This window comes from Mobula birostris, chromosome 1 (assembly GCF_030028105.1).
Source record: "Mobula birostris isolate sMobBir1 chromosome 1, sMobBir1.hap1, whole genome shotgun sequence".
Classification (NCBI taxonomy): domain Eukaryota; kingdom Metazoa; phylum Chordata; class Chondrichthyes; order Myliobatiformes; family Myliobatidae; genus Mobula; species Mobula birostris.
In genome coordinates, this window is record NC_092370.1 from 107,463,137 (window position 1) to 107,484,858 (window position 21,722).

The window sequence follows — 21,722 nt, forward strand, 5'->3', positions numbered from 1 at the left end:
ATAGAATTGTAAATACTGAATGTTTGTACTTCGTGTATTTGTTGTGTAAATAAATTTGAATAGATTTGTAAAAAAAAAGATGGATTCTTTTTGTGCCCATTGTTGCACTAGTACAGTAAAATTACTTAAAGATTGTAATTCTTCATCATTAACCTCATCAGAATTGTCAATAGCCCTAGGCCTAGAATTCTCCTCTTCCATCTCACACCTCCCCTTGAAAAATCTCCACACTGGACCATCTTTAGAATGAAAATTTCCCTTCAATTTTCTACGAGACCGGTAGAGTTTGTTCGTTCCTAGAAGTCAGTTGGCAGTGTGTAAATGGAAGTTGGGGGAGGTAATTTGAGAGGGAGAGGCTGAAGTCTCAGCCCAAGTTGGGCGAGTCCATTCAATGCTCGGAAAATGCACTTCACACTCATCAGCCTATCGTTCTTCTCTCCATGGAATACAGCACTCACCAATTACCAGTCTACCATCCTTCCCTCCAGGCGATACACTGCTCACTAATTATCAGCCTACTGCCTTCCACTCCATGTAATGCAGTGTTCACCAGTTACCAACCTACTGTCCTCCTCTCCATGCAGTAGAGCGCTCACCGGTTATTAACCTACTGTCCTCCCCTCCATACAGTAGAGCGCTCACCAGTTATTAGCTTACTGTCCTTCCCTCTGTATAGTACACCGCTCATCAATTATCAGCCTACCATCCTCCCTTATCTCTCACAAATAAACACAGTCCTATTGTGTACAGCCACACTGGGCTGGGACATCTCTCACAAATAAACACGGTCCTATTGTGTACAGTCACACTGGGCTGGGACATCTCTAACAAATAAAGACGGTCTATTGTGTACCTCCACACTGGGCTGGGACATCTCTCACAAATAATCATGGTCCTATTGTGTACAGTCACATTGGGCTGGGACATCTCTCACAAATAAACACGGTCCTATTGTGTACTGCCACACTGGGCTGGGATGTCTCTAACAAATAAGCACGCTCTTATTTTGTACTGCTACACTGGGCTGGCACGTCTCTAACAAATAAACACGGTCCTATTGTGTACTGCCACACTGGGCTGACACGTCTCTAACAAATAAACACGGTCCTATTGTGTACTGCCACACTGGGCTGGGACATCTCTCACAAATAAACATGGTCCTATTGCATACTGCCACACTGGGCTGGGACAGCTCTCACAAATAAACATGGTCCTATTGCATACCGCCATACTGGGCTGAGACAGCTCTCAGAAATAAACACGGTCCTATTGTGGACTGCCACACTGGGCTGGGACATCTCTCACAGATTGCCAATGAGTCTGCTCAGTCACTGCCCACCACTGTGAGTGCTAGCATTGTGCGAAGGTCAACAATCGATGTTTTTTAATCCGATCTCTCATGGAACCCCTAGCGACCTCTCACAGAACCTTAGGGTTCCACGGAACCTTGGTTGAGAAACCCTGCTGTAATCATTAGGTTAACCTCTCTGTCTCCTCACTCCGTCCTGATTGCCTCCCTTCTCTCTCTTGCTTCATCTCCCTACTTTCTTCTCACCCCTCTTCTCTCTATCCATGTCCCTCTATCTTCTCCTCTCGTCTCTCTTGTCTCATCCTTGGATCCCATAGGCTGCCAGGTTTTCAACTAACATGCCTGATTATTAAAATCCATGAAGACTACATCAATCTACTCACCTACTAACAACTGTCTCCTCATGATCATGTTAATCAGACACGACATTCCCTTAATAAACCAACAGACCATGCTGCACGTTGCTGTTTGATCTATACTAGATTAACAGTATATTCCATCTCTTGGCAGGGATTCAAATAATTTGTACATTAAGTGGCCTGTAATTACTTGCATACACACAGTGGCCACTTCATTAGATACACCTGTACCCTGCTCGTTAATGCAAATAACTAATCAGCCAATCATGTGGAGGCAATTCAATGCATAAAAGCATGCAGACATGTTCAAGAGATTCAGCTGCTGTTCAGACCAAACATAAGAAAGGGGAAGAAATGTGATCTAAGTGACTTTGACTGTGGAATGATTCATGGTGCCATTCAGTGTAGGTTTGAGTATATCAGAATCTGTTGATCTCCTGGGATTTTCACATACTACAGTCCCTAGTTTACAGAGAGTGGTGCAAGAAAATAAAAAAAAATCTAGTGAGCTATGGTTCTGTGGGCAAAAACACCTTGTTAATGAGAGAGGTCAGAGAATGGCCTGACAGGTTCAAGGTGACAGTAATTCAAACAAACACACATTACAACAGTGGGTTGCAGAAGAGCATTTCTGAACGCACGACATGTTGAACCTTGAAGTGGATGGGCTACAGCAGCAGAAGACAATGAACCCGCATTTGGTGGCCACTCTATTATGAGGAGGTACATAATAAAGTCTCCATTGTCTGTATGTTCCATCTCTTGGCAGGGAATCAAATAATTTGAACAATGTGGCATATAATTACTTGGATTATATATTCTGATCTCCTTTCTATCCTGGTTTATTTCTTTTAGAGTTTTTACAGCACTGAAATCACAACTTATCTTGTTGCTTCATTCCTGAAAACCTTGGAAGTCCATGCATTCCTCCATTAGTGCTCAGTATTTAAAATCTGAGCAGTGCCTTTTCTCTACCACAAGGCTTAACCCATATCCTTTAGTGCGCACTTCAGTCTTTCAGTGCTTCAACCAACAGCATTGCTCATAGTTTATACAAAGAAATCTATTACGGATACCAGATAACACACATAAAGGAAAGTGAGTTGGACAGAAATTTCACAGATTACAAACAAAAATATAGATTCAGATGATAAATATTCCTCAGGTCAGGATTATTCATGAACCGTGGCAGAAGAGGAAAAATCTTATCACATTTCATAAAACATTTTGTCCTAGGAAAAAAGGCAACCAAACTGAAACTCTCAAGAATCTATATCAACAGATTGGTTATCAAACCATATTCAATGCAAGTTAAATCCATAAAATCAGGAGTAAGAAAAGAAGCTGAAGTCACTAAGTAAGGTTCTGGAGGAAGCAAATGCAAGTAGATACAAGAGTGAACTCCTAGAAAGTGGGTGGAATAAAGATTGTGATAAGAGATGCATAGAGTGAAATGAATTAAAATATATGGTCATTGCTAGCTAATTAGCTTTTTTCTATCTTTATAACACTGAAAAACATGAAATAACAAATGCAATTATAGGTTTATATTTACCCATTAATTAGGACATATATAACAAAAACATATATATTTATTTATGATATATGACCAATGTGCTTACCAATCTGTGAAAAATATCTGTGACTTTCACCTTGGAAAAGTTTGGAGTTTTAATTTCTGGTTTCTGCTGTGTTTTTGCTGCAAAGATAAAGTGACATTGTATGATATATTTAAATTAAACTTGGCTACAGAATACTCAGGACTGAAACCACATCTTTTCATCTCCTCCCTTACAAGAGAATTTCCATCAGGGGAATGGGATGATACCGTACCACAACCTGTGATTGAAGCACAATTCAGCTGGTCAGTTTTAAGATGCAATGTAAGATATATTGCATGGATTCGATCCAAATTGTAATGGCAGATGATGAAGTTTAGGTAAATATGGATAGTAAAGCAAGCAAATCTAGTTGGCAGAAAATGCATGAGGAAGAAAGAAAGTCTGAAAATCTACACTGGTTTTATTTACAGTACTGTGCAAAGTTATATATTGCAATGTACTGGGCCACATAACAAGTCTCACGACATATGCCAGTAATATTAAACTTAATTCTGACTCTGACTATGAAGTGTGGGCTGACCAGTGCTTTGGAAGCCTCAGCATTATGTCCTTGCTCTTATATTGTAGCCCTCTTGAAATGAATGCTAACATTGCATTTGTGTTCCTTACCAGCGAATCAATCTGCAAGTTAACTGTTAGGGAATCCTGCACAATGACTTCAAATCCCATTGTACCTCTGATCTTTGAATTTTCCATTTAGAAAATTGTCTGTGCCTTTATTCCTTCTACCAAAGTGCATGACCATACATTTCCCTACACTATATTCCAATTGCCATTTCTTTGCCCATTCTCCCAATCTAAGTTCTTTTGCAAACTCCCTGCTTCATCAACACTTCCTACCCCTCCATCTATCTTCATGTCATCTGAATACTTGGCCATGAAGCCATCAATTTTGTCATTCAAATCATTGACATATAATACGAAAAGCAGTCACAACATTAATCTCTATGGAACATCACTAATCACCGGCAGCCAACCAGAAAAGACGCTCTTTATACCCATTCTTTGCCTCCTGCCAGTCAACCAACCTTCTATCCAAGCTAGTATATTTCCTTTATTACCATGGCTCTTGTTTTGTTAAACAGCCTCATATATGGCACCTTGTTAAAGACCTTCTGAATATCCAAGAAACAACATCCTCTGACTCTCCTTTGTTTATCCCGCCTGTATTTCCTCAAAGAATTTCAACAAATTTGTCAGGAGAAATTTCCTTTCAAGGAAATCATGCTGACTTTGGCCTATTTATCCTGTGTCTCCAAGTTCTCCTTATCCTTAGTAATAGATGCCAACATCTTCCCAACCACAGAGATCAGGCTAATTGGCCTACAATTGCCTTTCTTCTGCCTCCCTCCTTTAAAGAGTAGAATAACATTTGCAATTTTCCAGTCCTCCAGAACCATATCAGAATCTAGAGATTCTTGAAGGTTTATTACTAATGCCTCAACAATCTTTTTAGCTAACTCTTTCAGAACCCTGAGGTGTTGTCCAACTGGTCCTGGTGACAAACCTACCTACAGACCTTTCAGCTTCCCAAGCTCCTTCTCTTTAGTAATAGCAACTATGCTCATTTCTATCCTTTGACACTCGAATTCCACAGTGAAAGAAGACACAACATACTTACTAAGTTCATTTACAATTTCTTTGACCCCATTACTACCTCTTCAGCATCACTTTTCAGCAGTCCAATATTCACTCTCCCCCCTCTTTTACCCTTTATATATTTGAGAACACTTTCGGTATCTTCTTTTATATTTTGGCTAGCCGACCTTCATACTTCATCTTTTCTCTCCTAATGGTAGTTTTAGTTGCCTTCTGTTAGTTTTTAAAAGCTTACCAATCATCTAATATCCCATTATGTTTGCCATAATATATGCCCTCTCTTTTCCTATAATACTATCTTTGACTTCCCAAGGAAGGGAGAGATGGGTAGAGGAGGTAAGGGTAAGGGGTGTGGGTGAATAGGGGAAGGGATGAAGAGAAAATGGGGCAGCGAGAGGCAATGAGGAGAGGAGAGAGCTGATGGGGGAGTGAGTAGAGAGGGAGGGGGAGGTCAGGGAGAAGGTGGAAAGAGTAGGGGGTGAGTAGAGAGGGGCGAGAGGCGGAGATGAGCAGCGGGCAGGATTGAGGTGGAAGTGGGGTGAGGAGAGAGGAGATTGAGTAGACAGCAGTGTGGGGAAGGACTGAGAGAGGCAAGATTTGAGAAAAGAAAGTGTTGGGGATTATTGAGTAATGAAGTTAAGCGAATATATCAGATATAAATTCAAACGAGGACCAGTTTTTAGTTCTTAATGTAAATTTTAAGCAGAAACTGGATTGAAGTTAAAGAGACACCTTTACAAATAAACAATACTGTCCCCAGAGAGAAGGCTGGCCAAAATACTATGATTGCAAAATGGTGACCATGAGACATTTACATATGCATCAGCCAAATGTTGAGACAATGTGGTTATGTTAATTGGCCTGTATCAAATCAGGCAACTACAGCTAAGTTATCTGAGCGACTGAACCCAACTCAGCTGCCAAGATGGCACTGGCAAGACATGGCGACATTTTCTGGCAGCACACAATAGTACTGTTATGTTCGGTAACACCAAAATATGAAACTAATTGAAAGCAAAAGCACAAGAGCCTGGGATGTGTCTTAATTTCACATGTTGGTGTGATGATATATGTCATTCATGTACTTTTACATATAGCCCATAATTAATTACTTAACCAAACAAAAAAATGCTTAATCAAACAATATATTTACAATATTACTCAAATGTTACTTAAATACTAAATACACAAATCTATGTTTTTTCTGGAATATTTTCTCTGCAATATGCAGCCTGTAATCTTTCTTTGGGAGGAGTTGTGCTTTTGGACCATCTATATGACCTGGCGTTTTGTGGTATCCACAAGGATTTGGTGAACAGGACTCTTGAGAATGCAGGTATGGCTGTGATGGCCATTGCTGGACAAGACCTCGGCTGGACTGACACATCGGGGCCTGGGCCCAACAGTAGAAAACGAACCAATATTCAGCTGCTTTAAGGGCCAAGCCAGATTTAAAAGATTAAAGCTTTGAGGCCGAGGGCAAAATACAAACCTGTGTTCAGCTCTACTTCTTGAGGCTTTACTCGCCTCAGCGATGAACTGATTCTACAGCTGCGACCAGACTGATACTGTTGTAACTATGTCATTGTAATCATGGAAACTGCATTGAATTGCCTGCTTATACCTTTGATCTAAGGGTATATACTTTGAGCTTGGGGGACTCGACCGAGAGGGTTTCTCTGTTTGTCGTGGTGAATAAAGATTTTCATATCTACCAAATGCTCCAACTTCCCCAGTAACTTAGTCACAGCCACAACAGACAGTAGGGGAGGTGTGAAGAAATAGGGGAATGCTGCCCAAATTCATTTGTGATTGTCTGTTTTACCAAATAGTTTATTAAACCATTTGTGAAGCTAATGAAAGTCATCCAAAATCTGCAACTGCAATCAAATCAAATTGGGATTAATTTTCTTTCCCTTGTGGGGTTACGAACCAAATAGATGGGGTCTTATGAACCTGATAAGCCGGCTAGTGGCGCAGTGAGATCAGCACCGGACTCCAGAGCGAAGGTTCCCGAGTTCGAATCCAGGTCGGGCCACCCCCGAGCACGCTTTCTATTCATGCTGTGTTGAGTGTTGAGCTAGCCACTCGGCCTCGTTAAAAAAAATACAAGGGGGTCGAGTCAAGAACGTTCATAACGTGACCCAGTTAATCCTGACATCATGTGCCAGACAAGAATGGCTGAATATCTGGTACGTAACGCTTAAAAAAAAGAATTTAATAGTGCAATCATATCTTTTTTTGTCAGTTCTAAATCATTTCATATATTGAATTAAATATGAACTGCCATAAGTGAGATTTGAACAGCAAAAAATAGAAAATGTACGCTACTCGAGCTCAGTACTTAACACACTCATATAACAGTAGGTCTATCCCTCATGAAGTTTATGCAAAGCCCCAGTGTTGTCAGATACAGGTAATATTCTTTAGCAGATGGTAATGACAACATCAATATTGAAAAACAACTTACGGTGAATGTCTGGAGCTTCAACAGTTTCAAAAAAATCATCTTCACGATCAATCTCAGAATACTTCTTCAATGATCGTTTATGGGCAACAACTAGCACCTCCTGCAGGATATCCATCTTCCTCAGGATCCGACATAGGCTGTGAATCCTCATCGCTTCTTCATGCTTAATTATTGCTTTCTTTAAATGAGCCTTTCCTTTAGTAATGAAAGGACAAAAAATCGTAAACATGGGAAAACATTCATTGCATTGATTACTTATAAACCATGATTCTGTGAAAGGTTAGGGTTGACTGACTTCCTTACAATCCTTTTATCTTGCACACCACAGTTAGAGTCTAATCCTGAGTGGTGGAATACAAGTAGTTTCAAATTTCAAAACATAGCAATCATTGATGGAATGAGGCTAAATCAGTCTCGAACTGATCGTGGTGACTAAATGAATTGTTATTTAGTATATTTTTTTGGAATCTGGCTTAATTATACCAGAAATAGGATTGCTGTTGAAAATTAAAAGGGGTTTTATAAAACTATTTCAAATTATAGTCTGAGATACACAGAGATACTATCTTAGTGGAAAGAAATGGAGAATTGCTCCCCAAGTGTGGAATCAGTGGCATAATTTACTCTGAGCCATTCTAAATATTTCCTAGAAAGTGAGAGATCCAGAAAGTAACAAGCTTTCAAGTGAGACATCCAGAAAGTACTGAAAACATGGTTAAAAACAAAAAGCTGGAGGAATTCAGCAGGTCAGGCAACATCTAGGAAGGGGAATAAACAGTTAATGTTTTGGGACGGGATGCTTCATTAGGACTGGAATGGAAGCGGGCAGAATGTCAACTGGTATATTCCCCTCAATCGATACTGCCTGACTTGCTCAGATCCCCCAGCATTTTGTGTGTATTGCTCAAGATCTCTAGTATCTGCAGAATCTTTTGAATTTAAACAAAATCTGTTCAATTTTCAAAATAATGCAACACCAGGGAAAATTTAGTAACCTGATTAATGCATCATTATTCACAAGGATAAGATTAACAAATGGAAAGAATCTTCATGCTGCTTTCCCATTGTATGTGATTTGGATCTGATAACATTTATAACTTGCTTAAATGGATGAACTGTACAGTAAGGAAATCAAGGTACTAGAGAATAACTGAAACGTACAAGAACCAAAATAAAAATACAAATGAATGTTTCAGATCCATATTGCTTATCATTTCTAATTCATAGTGTACTTCAGTAAATTTCTTGGGTTTCTTTTGATGATACTGTAATTTTGTACTGATACTCTAGATGGCACTGAAGGATTATAACTGAAAATTTCTATTTTGCCAGATTATTTTTAGTATTTTGCATTATAAACAGGTTAAAGAAAAAAAATGGCAAGAATCATCCAACATGAAGCAGAACAATGCTGTTGTACAGGTGCAGTACAAAAACAGAATCTAAGGAACACCTTGCATGACCTGAAACCACAGTACACCTGACTGGAAATTCAATCAGGTGACATTGTTTTTTTTCCCCAGCACTATATATATGAAGAACAATTATTCTCAGAGTAGAACAGATTTTCAAAACTGAATTACACAGTTCCAGATATCTGACCGGGTTGCAAGGTGTTCCTGATGCTTAAAATGTATTCTACAGTGGATGTGCACCTAATAACATAAATTTTCATGACATTTTAGGGAATCTCCAGGAGAAATTGCATGACTTCTTTATTGAAAGAACAGTTGTTGTCAGGCAGACACCAATCACCTGGATTTCATGCAAATACTTTACTTGAAAAGTAATGATTCCAACGTTAACTTCTATTACAGACTCCTTACAATGGGTGCTTTCCTGATGGCTGCAAAGTTCTTAAATGGGTGCTTTGGGTTTAACAAAATTTTGGTCCCTGATTAAGTAAGCAAAGGATGGTTGGAGGTGTATGGAGTATGCCACTGTAGTCCCTCTCATCCTTTGACTGCCCAGTGCACTGACAGTTTCACTGGCTTTGGGCAATGGGAATGCAGACATCACTTCTGTTCTCCCCACCAGCACAGGTAAACAATCAGATCAGCCCGTCCAAGGCAAGAGAAGGATCTCTATTTTAATTAATCCAGTATGTTCTCTTTTGGTTCAAAGTCCAGTTATTTCTGACTTTGCCTCTAAAGATTTGCATATTTTACAAAAATAAGAGCCCTATGGATATACAGTGTATAACTAAAGATTAACTTCAGGATACAGGGTTTAAACTTAAGTCCCAGTTGGCTGTTCCAATGCAAGGACCCCACAGACCTAACATGTGAAAATCTGCTATCACCTTGGCCAACAGTCCTGGCTTAACAAACTGTAAAATAAGTTATTCATCTTATTTAAATATTAAAAACTGCAAATGGTTAACATTTGGAATAAAAACAATAAATAGACATATGTTGAGTATTTCCCATTTTCTGTTCTTATTTCAAACACTTTTTTAATAATCTTTCAACACTACTGGTAAACAAAGTTACACTTACTTACAAAGCCTAGTCACTGCACTACAAAAACAATCTATTCAATGTATGTACACAATGACAGGCTGTTCATAAATGTATGGTTTGCATTCCTTCAGTTGAAACTTTAAACATTATGAACCATTACAAGATTGTCTTTACTGCATACCTAATTTGCGTCGCTCCTCATTATCCTTAAGTACCATGACCAATGACGGACCCTCAGGCATTGTTACATGAAGTTGCTGAAGAGCCTTTACGTGTTCACTTTCATCATCAGGACCCACTGAAAAAAGAGTATGCAAAAAAGGTTCCTTTCAAGTTCTCTTAAATATTACCTTTCCAGGCAGCAACCCGTTCATGTCCATTGTTTATTTGCTGTCCACTTGGGGTCAAGCAAGTGGCATGCAACCTTCATTTTCTTTTTAAAACTTTCAGTCCAGTCAATATGCAGTTCATTAAGACTAGCTAACAATCTAAAACTTGTAAATGACATTTGGTTCCATCAGCCAAATAGATGACATAGATTTCAACTAGCTGGGCACAAACACCATTCCTGCAGTACGTTATTTATTTGGCCAACCAGAGAAATCACCTATTTCCACTCCTTGTTTTCTGCCTGGTAATCTCAACAGCTGACAATGAATGATTGGAGGAATTGGACTGAACACTTGTAAAAATGTTACCCATGTGCACTCAGTGGCCACTTTATTAGGTACACCTGCTAGTTAATGCAAATATCTAATCACCCAATTATGTAGCAGCAACTCAATGCATAAAAGCTTGCAGATGTGGGCAAGGGGTTCAGATGTTGTTCAGACCAAACATCAGAATGGGGAAGAAATGTGATCTAAGTGACTTTGACTGTGAAATGATTGTTGGTAGCAGACAGGGTGGTTCGAGTAACTTAGAACCTGCTGATCTGGGATTTTCACGCACAACAGCCTCAGTCAAGCTCCTCAAAGATTAATTGATTTATTAAGATGATCTGCTCTGACCTTCAAATCCCAGAGGACAATTGCCATTTCATGTATTCTAAAGCTTTCTATTCCAAAGAGGCCTGCTTCCAACTATTAAAGCTTTTGTCCGCAAAATTCTCCCCAAAATCATAATGGCACTTTTGTTCAAGGTGGCTAAGTCAGAGTTAAGTTTATCTTTATCTTTTGTTTTGTTTTGGGTTGCAAGGAAGCTAGGCAGTTCTATTTGTTTTTCTTTGGTAAGTATTTTGTCCATGAGTTCATTAAGTGGAGAGAAACGGCTCAGTCAATAACAGCGTCAGTTCACTTCTATGTCAGCTACAAAATGCTTGCAATGTGCCATCTCAGAATGTAGACCATTTCTCGCACATCACAGAATAATTGTACAAATTACAAAACACACACATATATATACATATGTTATATATTTGAGATTCAATAGGGCATCGATATTAAACATTGTAATTGCTCAAGGAAGAATCAAAAGGTTAGAATTCAATCAAATATCACCACCAGAATATGTGCACAGCAAAATAAAAAGATAACGTATTCAGTTTTATAGGACATTTATCTGAATGTCAAGTCAAGTTTTGCTTGCTTGATTTGCTCTTCACTTTGAATGTATGAAAGAGGAATAGGAATAGGTATTTTGCTTTGCTTCGTGCTGCCTTTCTTTATGTTGTAGATGCCCTCATGACCTTATTCTAGTGAAGCTCCATTTAGACCATTGAATATTAGTGTCATAATCCAGAGACTAACCTGCATTACGAATGGCGCCCCAAGGACTTGTATATCACTGATTGCCAGTTGTACACTTGGTTTCATGCGATGTAAGTGTAAGGTTGTCCACAGGATGGTATTGGTACCTGGAAATAGGGGCCTGGTAACTGTGGGTAATTGCCTAGAGTTCTGGGTCTGAGGGCAGAGATTCTAGAGATTGATCCATAGGGGAGAGAGTACCTATGGGGAAGGGATGATTTTGGGAAGTTATTTGGGGACAATGGTAGGGCAGGCAGGCACAGCATGTTAAGATCTGAGGAAAGCATCTATCTGCATTAGGTTTACTGCACTGTCCTGTGAAATACTGCAGGAGCCTCTTAAGCTACCTTGCTGCTTTTGTAGGTGTCCTATGGAATCCAGAAGCATAGCCCTTGGAGCAAAACAGTCTAGTTTGTCTGATTTGAGGTGCGATTTGTACCACAGTCAGTGCAATGAATCACAATTGTGCTGCAATTTGATATATAAATGATTGCAATGACACTCTACTTTGGAAGTACGCAATTTACAGAAGACTAAATTAAAGGAACAATACTGTGTGCTTCAGTTTCTAAGCACACATTTATAATAATTGAAATGTAAGAAACTTAGCAATGTTGCGATTAAAATACTCTCAAGCAAGGGCACTGCTCTCCAAAGTGAAAATAGGTTCTATCAACAGTGTGTTCACAAGAGCTTATCATTCCAATTGACCATTACTGTTTACCCACTTAACTTAATCACTACATTCGCTCTTGTACTAGTTTTCAATGGCAAAATTAAACATTCCTTCTTTCGTGTCAAACATTCTATCAAAATATCAATCACCAACTAAATGCAGCCAACTTGGTGAAATACTTACTTGTTTGGTCACAAAATGCAATAGCAGCAAAATAATGTGAAACAGCTTTGAAGTACTCAGATTTGACCTGAACCATAGTTGTCCAAGAGAATGGAACATAGTCTTTCACTGGGGGTTGTGTCATTGTCTGATAGACCAAGGAATAAACATCAGCCACCTAAATAGCAATATAAGGAATATAAGCATAAACAGCCATATTACTATAATTACAATTACTGCTCTACACCATCACATCAATGAAATGATACCATTTGATTCCTAGCAATGAATTTTCCAAAGACATGCAAACTGTAGAAAATATGAAGTGAGATGAAAAAGGATCTGGTGCTTTGCCAGCATGTATGATGAATAAACCGTTCTCGAGCTTCCAGCCAGGTACAGATATCGATTTTAACCAATGTTTTGATGACAAAATCTGCCACCTTCATCAGGGATGATGCCTGGGCATGTCTAGTCCAGTGGTATTTATAACCCTGTTGTCCGTCCTTCCCGAATGGTTAGTGTTCATCCAACCAGGTTTCCACTGCTTACAACTGAATTCTGGTTCTCACTTAGAATGAGACCTTCATCTTTGTTAAAGTTCTTTTCCTCTAATTTTATTTCAATGACTTCCTTTACCAGGTGGTCCCAAAAGCCATTGGTGCAGCACAGTAGCTTTGTGCTGTCTAAGTCAATTCTATGGCCATTGTGAATCCAATGTTCTGCTACCACTGATTTCTCCAGGTAACCCAAACGGATACATCTTCTGTGTTCCTTGATGTGGGTTTCCACCGTGCATCCCATTTGGTTGAAATATGCTGCTCTATATTCACAAGGATTCCTGTAGACAACAGCCAACCTGAGCCCCAAGTCATCTTTGACCTGCATTAGCTGTGATTTGAGCTTCTTTATGGGTTTTTAGATGGTATTAATCTGGTATTTCTGATGATCCTTCCAGAAATGGTGGAAATTTACAGGATTTCCTGTGAATCCTATAAGCTCAGGTAACAGTACGCTGCCTTTCAACTGGACACATTATAGCTTTCCAGGCAAGAGGAGTTTAACATTCTCAGGTTCAGTCGTTCCCATTTGTAATTCACTTATACTAGTTTTGTTCTTTATTTCATTACCAATGCCTTTCATCATCCCTTTTGTTATTTGATTTTACCAGCTTTCCTCACTACCATTGACCTTTTTCTTGCTCTTTCCTCCCTTTCTCTCCATGTTAAGAATTCTTGGTCCAGAAAATCTTAAATGGGAATAAAGAACTGTTATATGGCACACTAACTGCTTTAGTCATGGGCCTCCTGCTATAAAGTTCAATAGTGCCCAACATCCAAGGCAATAGGTGCCACTGAATATTTGCTGCCAATTTCCTCCAGATATTGTGCAGTTTGTGAAAGAAAATTCAGTGTTCGATCATAGGCCATGTATGGGAGACAAGTGGTAAGCATTAAAGGCTGGTATTCAGAGGACAAGAGAGTTTGGGTGGAGGGCAGTGGTGGCAAGAGAGAGAGAGACCCAGAAACTGCTTAAAATGGAAGCTGACTAATACAGCATCTTCTCAATGACAACTCCCGAAAGTGACGACAAAATTGGATAGCACAGTGGGAAAAAAGGCATTTTGGTATGCTTGCCTTTGTAGGCTGAGGCTTTGAGTGCAATAATTGGGACAGTGTGTTGCAGTTGAACAAAACACTGATTAGGACACACAAAGTACTGAGCACAGTTTTGGCTGCTACGTTACAGGGAAGGTGTGGAAACAAGATACAGTGCAGAAAAGGTTCGTCAGGATGTTGCCTGGAATAGAGCTTGTAGTAGTAAGGAGAAATTGGATACACTTGAGTTTATTGTCATTTGAATGTAGGAGGCTGAGGAGTAACCTTACAGAGATCACTTTATAAAATTGTGAGGGGCCTAGATAGAATAGATAATTTGAATTACTTTCCCAAGGCAGGAGATTCTAAAGCTAGAAGGCATAGATTTAAATTGAGAGAAATTTAAAGTAGATTAGAAGGGCAAGTTTTCCAACAGAGGATGATGAATGTCTGGGATGAACTGCTAGAGGAAGTATTGGAGAGATAGAAACATAGACATATAGAAACCTACAGTACATTACAGGCCTTTCAGCCCACAATGTTGTGCCAACCACATAACCTACTGTAGAAACAGCCTAGACACTTAAAATTAAAATACTTAAAAGGCATTTAGGCAGGTACTTAAGATAGGAAAAGCTAAACTGGATTAGGTCTAATGTGGGCAAATGGGATTAGTGTAGATAAAAATCACGATTGGCATAGAGGACTACAATTTCTGTGCTGTATATTTCTGTGATTCTATGCCAAAAATTTGCAGGCTAGGCTACCAATGTACGCATTCCATAAATTAACTTGTAAAGATTGAAGAGAAAATTGCATTATAAAAGCACCTTAACAAGCTCTAACAATTGAGTGAAATAACTTGAAAAAAAATTAAGTTCGTAGAAACCTCAGAATCAGTAAGCTCAGGACATTTACTTACTGAACTATTACAAAAGTCTGGTTCCTTTAATACAGTTACCAAGGAGAAGAACATGGAGGATAGAGAGACCAATATGCAATGTGCTAATTTGTTAGGGGATTTTGAGATAGAGGAGGTAGTGTTGGTTCTCTTAATGAACTTCAAGGTGAACAGTCCCTGGGGCCTGATGATATATACCCAAGGATTTTGTGATAAGCAAGGGATGAGATTGCTGGGTTAACCAATACCTTTGTGCCTGCTCTAGCCTCAGGCAAGGACCAGGAGGACTGGTGAGTGACTCACATTCCATTATTCACAAAGGGAAATGGGGATATTCCTGGAAACTTTGGACCGGTGAGTCTCACAGCAGTGACTGGGAAGTTAGCATGTTGAACAGAATTCTTAGGAATAGGATTCCTGAGCAATTGGATGAATTGAACTGTGATGTTCAGGGCATGTTTTATTTACACAGAGTAATGGGTGCTTGGAAGGTGCTGAAGGCAAACATAGTTAAGGCATTAACAAGGCTTTTAGATAGGAACATGAGTATACAGGAAATGAAAGGACATGGACGTTGTGTAGGGAGAAAGTATTAGTTTAGTTGGGCATTTGGTTACTAATTTAATTAGTTCATTTACAAACTTTGTAATTACTGATGTAATTTAACTGTGGGCTGAAAGGCCTTTTCATATGCTGTACTATTCTACGTTCTATTATGTGGTTCTTTTGCATATGAATCCCATGGTAATGGCCAATGATTCGATTTGTTTGCTCAAGAGTTACATAATGATGCAAATAGAATGACTATATCTGCACTACTATTACTTTAACATCTTACCCTTGCAGCCTCCTGCGCGCTCTGTAATTGTACCAAGAACTCATCCTTAATTCCTGCCAGCATCACATTTTCAAAGACACATTCTTGTACCTGTGCGATCATCAGACGCACTAACATGTTCAGGGATGGCGTGCTCATATCGAGGCTCGGGGCATTCGAGAAGTTTTCTTTTAAATAGTTCAAAGCACCTTGTGAGAATAGACATGATATATTTGACCATTAATTATGAAATACTACAAAGTCGTTGTGTAAAATATGCAGCTCAGAATGCATGACAGGTGGATTTTTGAAAAAAGAACATATAAACTTATCCTTTATATGTTGTGTGAAAAAATGCTTAAAATATTTTTGGTGGGAACAGGAACAAAGCTTTGATCACCAAAACTCCTCATTCGTAAGTACTAGCCCACGGAGGATAGTAGTAGAGGAAGCAGTTTCTGACCTGTCAAATTCTGTATATTCCATCTCTTTAATCGTTTTATATATTTTTTCCTAAACACATGCATTAGTCTATGCCCAAGCATGTCATGCTTCAAAATATCTGTGTATACAAAAAACAATTTCGCAAATGGACACCATGTTGTAGAGTGATAAAACAATACAACATAGAAACAGGCCAACTGGGTCTGCTCTGAAGATCAACCACTCATTTATACTAAACCTACATTATCCAATTTTCTTTTTATGAGTACTGCAGGCCTATCCCGTCAGCAAGTTGCTCAGTAGCGATGGATCTACATACATGTGTTGCCTAGACTTGTTAGTGGAGGTGGTGCGTAAACCAACAACTGGTGCAAATCATTGTCCTGGATGTTTTAATTGTGATTGCAAGACCCTGTTGGACACTGGTAATGTAGAAAACTGCAAGTTCAGTGCACTGGTTCATTGGTGAGACTGATGGTAGGGGAGCTGTGTTGCCCTGGTTGTTGCATGGACCAGGTGATGCCACAGTATCACCTGTTGAAGCTAGCCAGGAGAGGAGACGCTGAGGCCATGTGGGAGAGAGCTGGGTTACGGGCTGGCCCCTTCTGTCGCTGCTGCCTTTCAGTGTTTGCTCAGTAGGACACAAGCTGGACCAGAGCAACAGCTCATGCACCATTAATCTACAGGCCATGCCGCTAAGGGACTTGGGCTAGATATTTTTTCTGCTTTCGTGTTGTACGTGCTGTGAGTTGTTGGTACGGTGTTTTGCACCTTACCCCTGAAGGAACACTGTTTTGTTTGCTGTATTCATGTACGGTTGAATGACAACCAAATATGCTCATCAACTCCCTAAAGATTCTACTACAAGGGGTGATTTACAATGGCCAATTCTACTAAACTACACACCTTTGAGATATTCAGATAGTGCTGCATGATGTTTAGTATTCATTCAACAGGCTAATAATGTTTTTGTTTAATTACTCATCTAAAGACTCGGCTGGTGGCGTAGTGGCATCAATGCCGGACTTCGGGACGAAAGGTCCTGAGTTCAAATCCAGCCGGCTCCCCTGCACGCTTTCCATCCGTGCAGGGTTACGAGCTGGTGATCTCTTTGGAAACTCACCCAGCAGAAGGCAATAGCAAATCACTGCTGTAACTTGCCTCCTACGTGGTTCCTCACTACGTCTGAGAGGCATGGAGGGAAATCGTCCACTAACCAGAGGAACTCCAGATGTGACGTACCTTTCCTTTTACTCATCTAAAGGACAGCACCTCTGACTATTCAGCAGTTCTTCAATAACACAATGTAATGGCAGAACAGGCCACACTCCCTACAAGTACAGGAGTGCAGTTTGAGCAGACAATCATCTGACTTGGACAGATGAACTGAATCAGCTTGCTGTTTCTCAGTGTTTATGTTGATTCCAGAGGTTTTAGTTTTTGCTATTGTTCCATCAATGGGCACTATTACTCCTCCATAGAATCACTTGGAAGTTGAGCCAAATGATCAGAATCATGTTTATTATCACTACCGTGAAATTTATTGTTTTGTAACAGCAGCACAGTGCAATGTAAAATTACTATAAACTACAAAATAAATGAATAGTGGAAAAAAAGAATAATGACGCAGTATTTATAGATTCAAGGGCCTTTCAGAAATCACAAGGTGGAGGGGAAGAAGTTGTTTCTAAACCACTGATTAGGGATTTTAGGCTCCGGTATCTATTCCCTGACGATACTAATGAGAAGAGGGCATATCCAGGATGCTGTCTTCTTGAGGCACTGTTTCTTTAAGATGAGCTCAACAGTGGGGAGGGGTTGTGCCCATGAAGGAGCTGGCTGAGTCTAAACCCTCTGCAACTTCTTGTGACCCTGTGCCTTCATACCAGCCTGTGATCCAACCATTCAGAATGCTCTCCATGGTACATAGAAGAAACTTATAACAGTCTTTGATGACATACCAAATCTCCTCAAATGCTGAACGAAGCAGAGCTGTGACATGTCTTATATACGATTGCATCAATATGTTGGGCCCAGGACAGATCCCCCAAGATGTTGACACCCAGAAACTTAAAACCGCTTACCCTTCATACTATCAACTCCTCATTGAGAACTGGTGCATGTTCTTCCATCTTTCTCTTCTTAAAGTCCACAATCAATTCCTTGGTTTTTGCTGAGGGTGAGTGCAAGGTTAAAATTGCAACACCACCTCACTAATCTATATCACTTTTGTACATTTCACATACACTTTTCAGGGGGACTAATTCCTGTGTGTCAACATCTCTAAGGAACTAACCTGGGCCCAACATATTGATGCAGTTACAAAGAAGGCACAACAGCAGCTGTATTTCACTAGGAGTTTGAAGAGATTTGGTTCGTCACCAAAGACCCTCACAAATTTCTACAGGTGTACTGTTGAGAGCATTCTAATGACTGCATCATTCTGTGGTAAGGCGGGGGAGGGGTGGCCCTGCACAGGATTGAAATAAGCTGTAGAGAGTTGTAAACTCAGTCATCTCCATCATGGGCATGAGCCTCCCCAGCATCCAGGATGTCTTCGAGGAGTGATGCCTCAAAAAGGTGGCATCCAACATAAAGGACCCCGATCACTCAGGACATGCCCTCTCCTCATTTCTACCATCAAGGAGAAGGTACAGAAGCCTGAAGGCACACACTCAGTGATTCAGGATTCAGGAACAGCTTCTTCCACTATGCCGTCAGATTTCTAAATGGACATTGTACCAAAACACAACCTCACAACTTATTTTTCTATTTTTGCAATACTTATGTAACTTTTTAAATATAAAAAATATACAAAATATATATCCATACACACATACACATATATATTACTTACAGTAATTTACAGTTTTTATGTATTGCAATGTACTGCTGCCAGAAAACAACAACTGTCACGACGTCAGTGGTAATTACCTTGATTCTAATATTGCCTCCAGCAATTCCTTCAATTTAATGCGGACCTACCTGCAGCCTTTTGGAAAGCATCAATAGCTTGCTCAATGCCTTCCTTGGTGGTTCGGTCTTGCCGCGCACCAATCTGCGTATATAGTGCGCCAATATTGAAAAGTACACTTCCTTTTTCAAAAGCCAGAGCCCGTTGATAGGAAGGAACACCAGTCAAAGAGTCATACCTATCAAAATATTGACGAGGAAATGGAGGAAAAGTAAACTTGGTTAACTGATCACACAGTAAGCACATAACATTAAACTACCAGGTCATTCAAGATGTTAAAGTTATCTGTGTTTCAGTCTGGATCGTAGATATTCATTCAAGAACACCTTGCATGGGCATGCTTGTACTGCCCAATAACTATTCACACAATGGTGCAGCCTTAAAATGAACAGCATAAACCCATTGTGATCTGAAATGGACACTGCTCCTTCTGCACATGCTCACACTGTTGCTTCCTTTTCTTCAGACTGATTCTGGTCATTATTCTAATGCAGTTATAATATGCAGAGGGTGACTTCCCCCCAACTCAGAAGCAAAACAGTTAAATTCTTCCCATTCTAATGTGTCTATTTTCCTTTTCAGGGTGACGGGGGTCCTATCGGGTTCTTTGATCTACAGCGGCACTCAAAAACTGCGGTTCTACACGGCGGCAAGTTCCTGTTCATGGAGCTCACTGATTGGCCGCGTTTTGGTATGTCCAGGTTCGGCCGAGGTCAAGCGACTTCAGAGCCTGCGTGGCCCTGTGGACATGAATTTTCGCCGGTGTCATGTACTGAAGCATAGTGGATGCCGGGACATCGAAGACAGTGAGAGTGGCTGTCGGAAGGCTCCGCACTTGGTAATAGATTTGATGATTCTCGAGTTGGGGAAACTCGAAATAAAAAAGCAATGTTTCAGACTGACTATTACATCAAAACAGCAGTCTCCCCAGTTGCCTCCCCTGTCACTGTGGAAAGAGCGATATCATCTCTTCCTTGTTAGTGAGAGACAGAGCCTGGGGGATTTCGAAATGTTGGAGTGAACAGTTTTTGATGGACTGTAGACCATGGCCTCTCTTTGGGGGCTTTGCTGTTGCTTGCATGATGGGAATGCAGAGGCTTTATGCAAGAATAATTTGGAGGAGGAGAGGGGGAGAAGAGTTGATGCTGCTTGTGCATGGGAGTTGAGCAGGGGGCTTTGGGGTTCTTAGTCTTTTTTCTGTCATTCATACTTTGGGGGTTTTTCTTCTGTTTCAAGGATGTCTGCAGAGAGTAAGAATCTTGTATACATTCTCTGATATTAATTGGAACTATTGAACTGGAACTACTGAACTAATACCGCTGTGGCTCAAAAACTGTGGAGAGTGTTACAAGGTTTTTTCTACACTTTGGATGTGGACCATGGACTACAGACATTTTTTTGGTCTTATGGTTGTTATAGTCTGTTTTTTTTTGTCTGATCTTCTTGGTTTCTTTTTGATGCATGGAGGAGGACTTGGGAGTTGATGGGCTTGATCCGTTTTGTTCATTTTATTTGTGTGGAAAGAACAATTTGGGAGGGGGGGGCGGTGTTGACGAGCTTGATCTGTTTTCGTTATTTTTTTTTGTATGTGAAAAGAGATTTTGGGGGTGGGGATTTGGCTCGATGCGTCTGATCTGTTTTGTTGGCTTTCTTTTGTGGGGAGGAGGGATTTGGGGGTTGTTGATTGTGCTGCCTTTCTTTTCTTTCTTGGTTTCAGAGCTACCTGGAGAAATGAAGAAATTCATAATTGAAAACTTTAATAATAAATGAACCTTTGAAATTAAGTAAAATGTCGAGTTATGTCCAATCAAATTCTGATATATTATCTAATCACAGACAGTCCTTTGCTAGCATCTATTCAGCAACAACACTTCCACTGATGGTCAGATGGGTTGCTCAGTGATATGAGCTGTGGAGTTATTGACAGATTCAGTGTGAAAACAGGCCCTTTGACCCTCCAAGTCCACCCCAAACATCAACCATCCATTTAGACTAATATTACATGAATCCCTTCTATTTATTCTTAAGCATTCATGCCAACTCAAAAGGACCTTGACATACTAAAGTATCTTCAGGTGCAGGTCTATAGCTCCTTGAAAGTGGCTATACAAGTGGACAGGGTGGTAAAGGAGGAGCATGCCATGTATGCCTTCGCTGATTGGGACATGAATATAAAAATAAGGAGGTCATGTTGCAGCTGTGTGAAACTTTGGTGAGGCCACATTTGGTGTAGAGTATGCAGTTCTGACTGCAACGTTACAGGAAAGATGTGGAGGCTATGGAACGTTTGCAGAAGAGATTCACCAGGATGTTGCAATTCCTCCGTCTCCGCCGCATCTGCTCTCCGGAAGAGGACTTTCATTCCAGGACAAAGGAGATGTCTTCCTTTTTTAAAGAAAGAGGCTTCCATTCCTCCACCATCAACTCTGCTCTCAAACGCACCTCTCCCATTTCAAGCACATCTGCCCTCACCCCATCCTCCCGCCACCCCACTGGGAATAGGGTTCCCCTTGTCCTCACCTACCACCCCACCAGCCTTTGGGTCCAACATATAATTCTCCATAACTTCCGCCACCTCCAA

At 40.2% G+C, this 21,722-nt stretch overlaps 1 protein-coding gene across 2 annotated transcripts in view; it reads right to left on the reverse strand.

The window, feature by feature from the left end:
• rhpn1 (rhophilin, Rho GTPase binding protein 1) overlaps positions 1–21,722 on the reverse strand; it is a 118,199-nt gene that overhangs the window by 19,072 nt on the left and 77,405 nt on the right. For both annotated transcript variants that reach the window (XM_072259818.1, XM_072259826.1), the window contains exons 7-12: positions 19,153–19,319; positions 15,745–15,932; positions 12,429–12,585; positions 10,003–10,119; positions 7,360–7,554; positions 3,291–3,367 (exon numbers count right to left, since the gene is read on the reverse strand). In XM_072259818.1, coding sequence (XP_072115919.1) covers positions 3,291–3,367; positions 7,360–7,554; positions 10,003–10,119; positions 12,429–12,585; positions 15,745–15,932; positions 19,153–19,319 — 901 coding nt within the window. The remainder of the gene's footprint in view (positions 1–3,290; positions 3,368–7,359; positions 7,555–10,002; positions 10,120–12,428; positions 12,586–15,744; positions 15,933–19,152; positions 19,320–21,722) is intronic.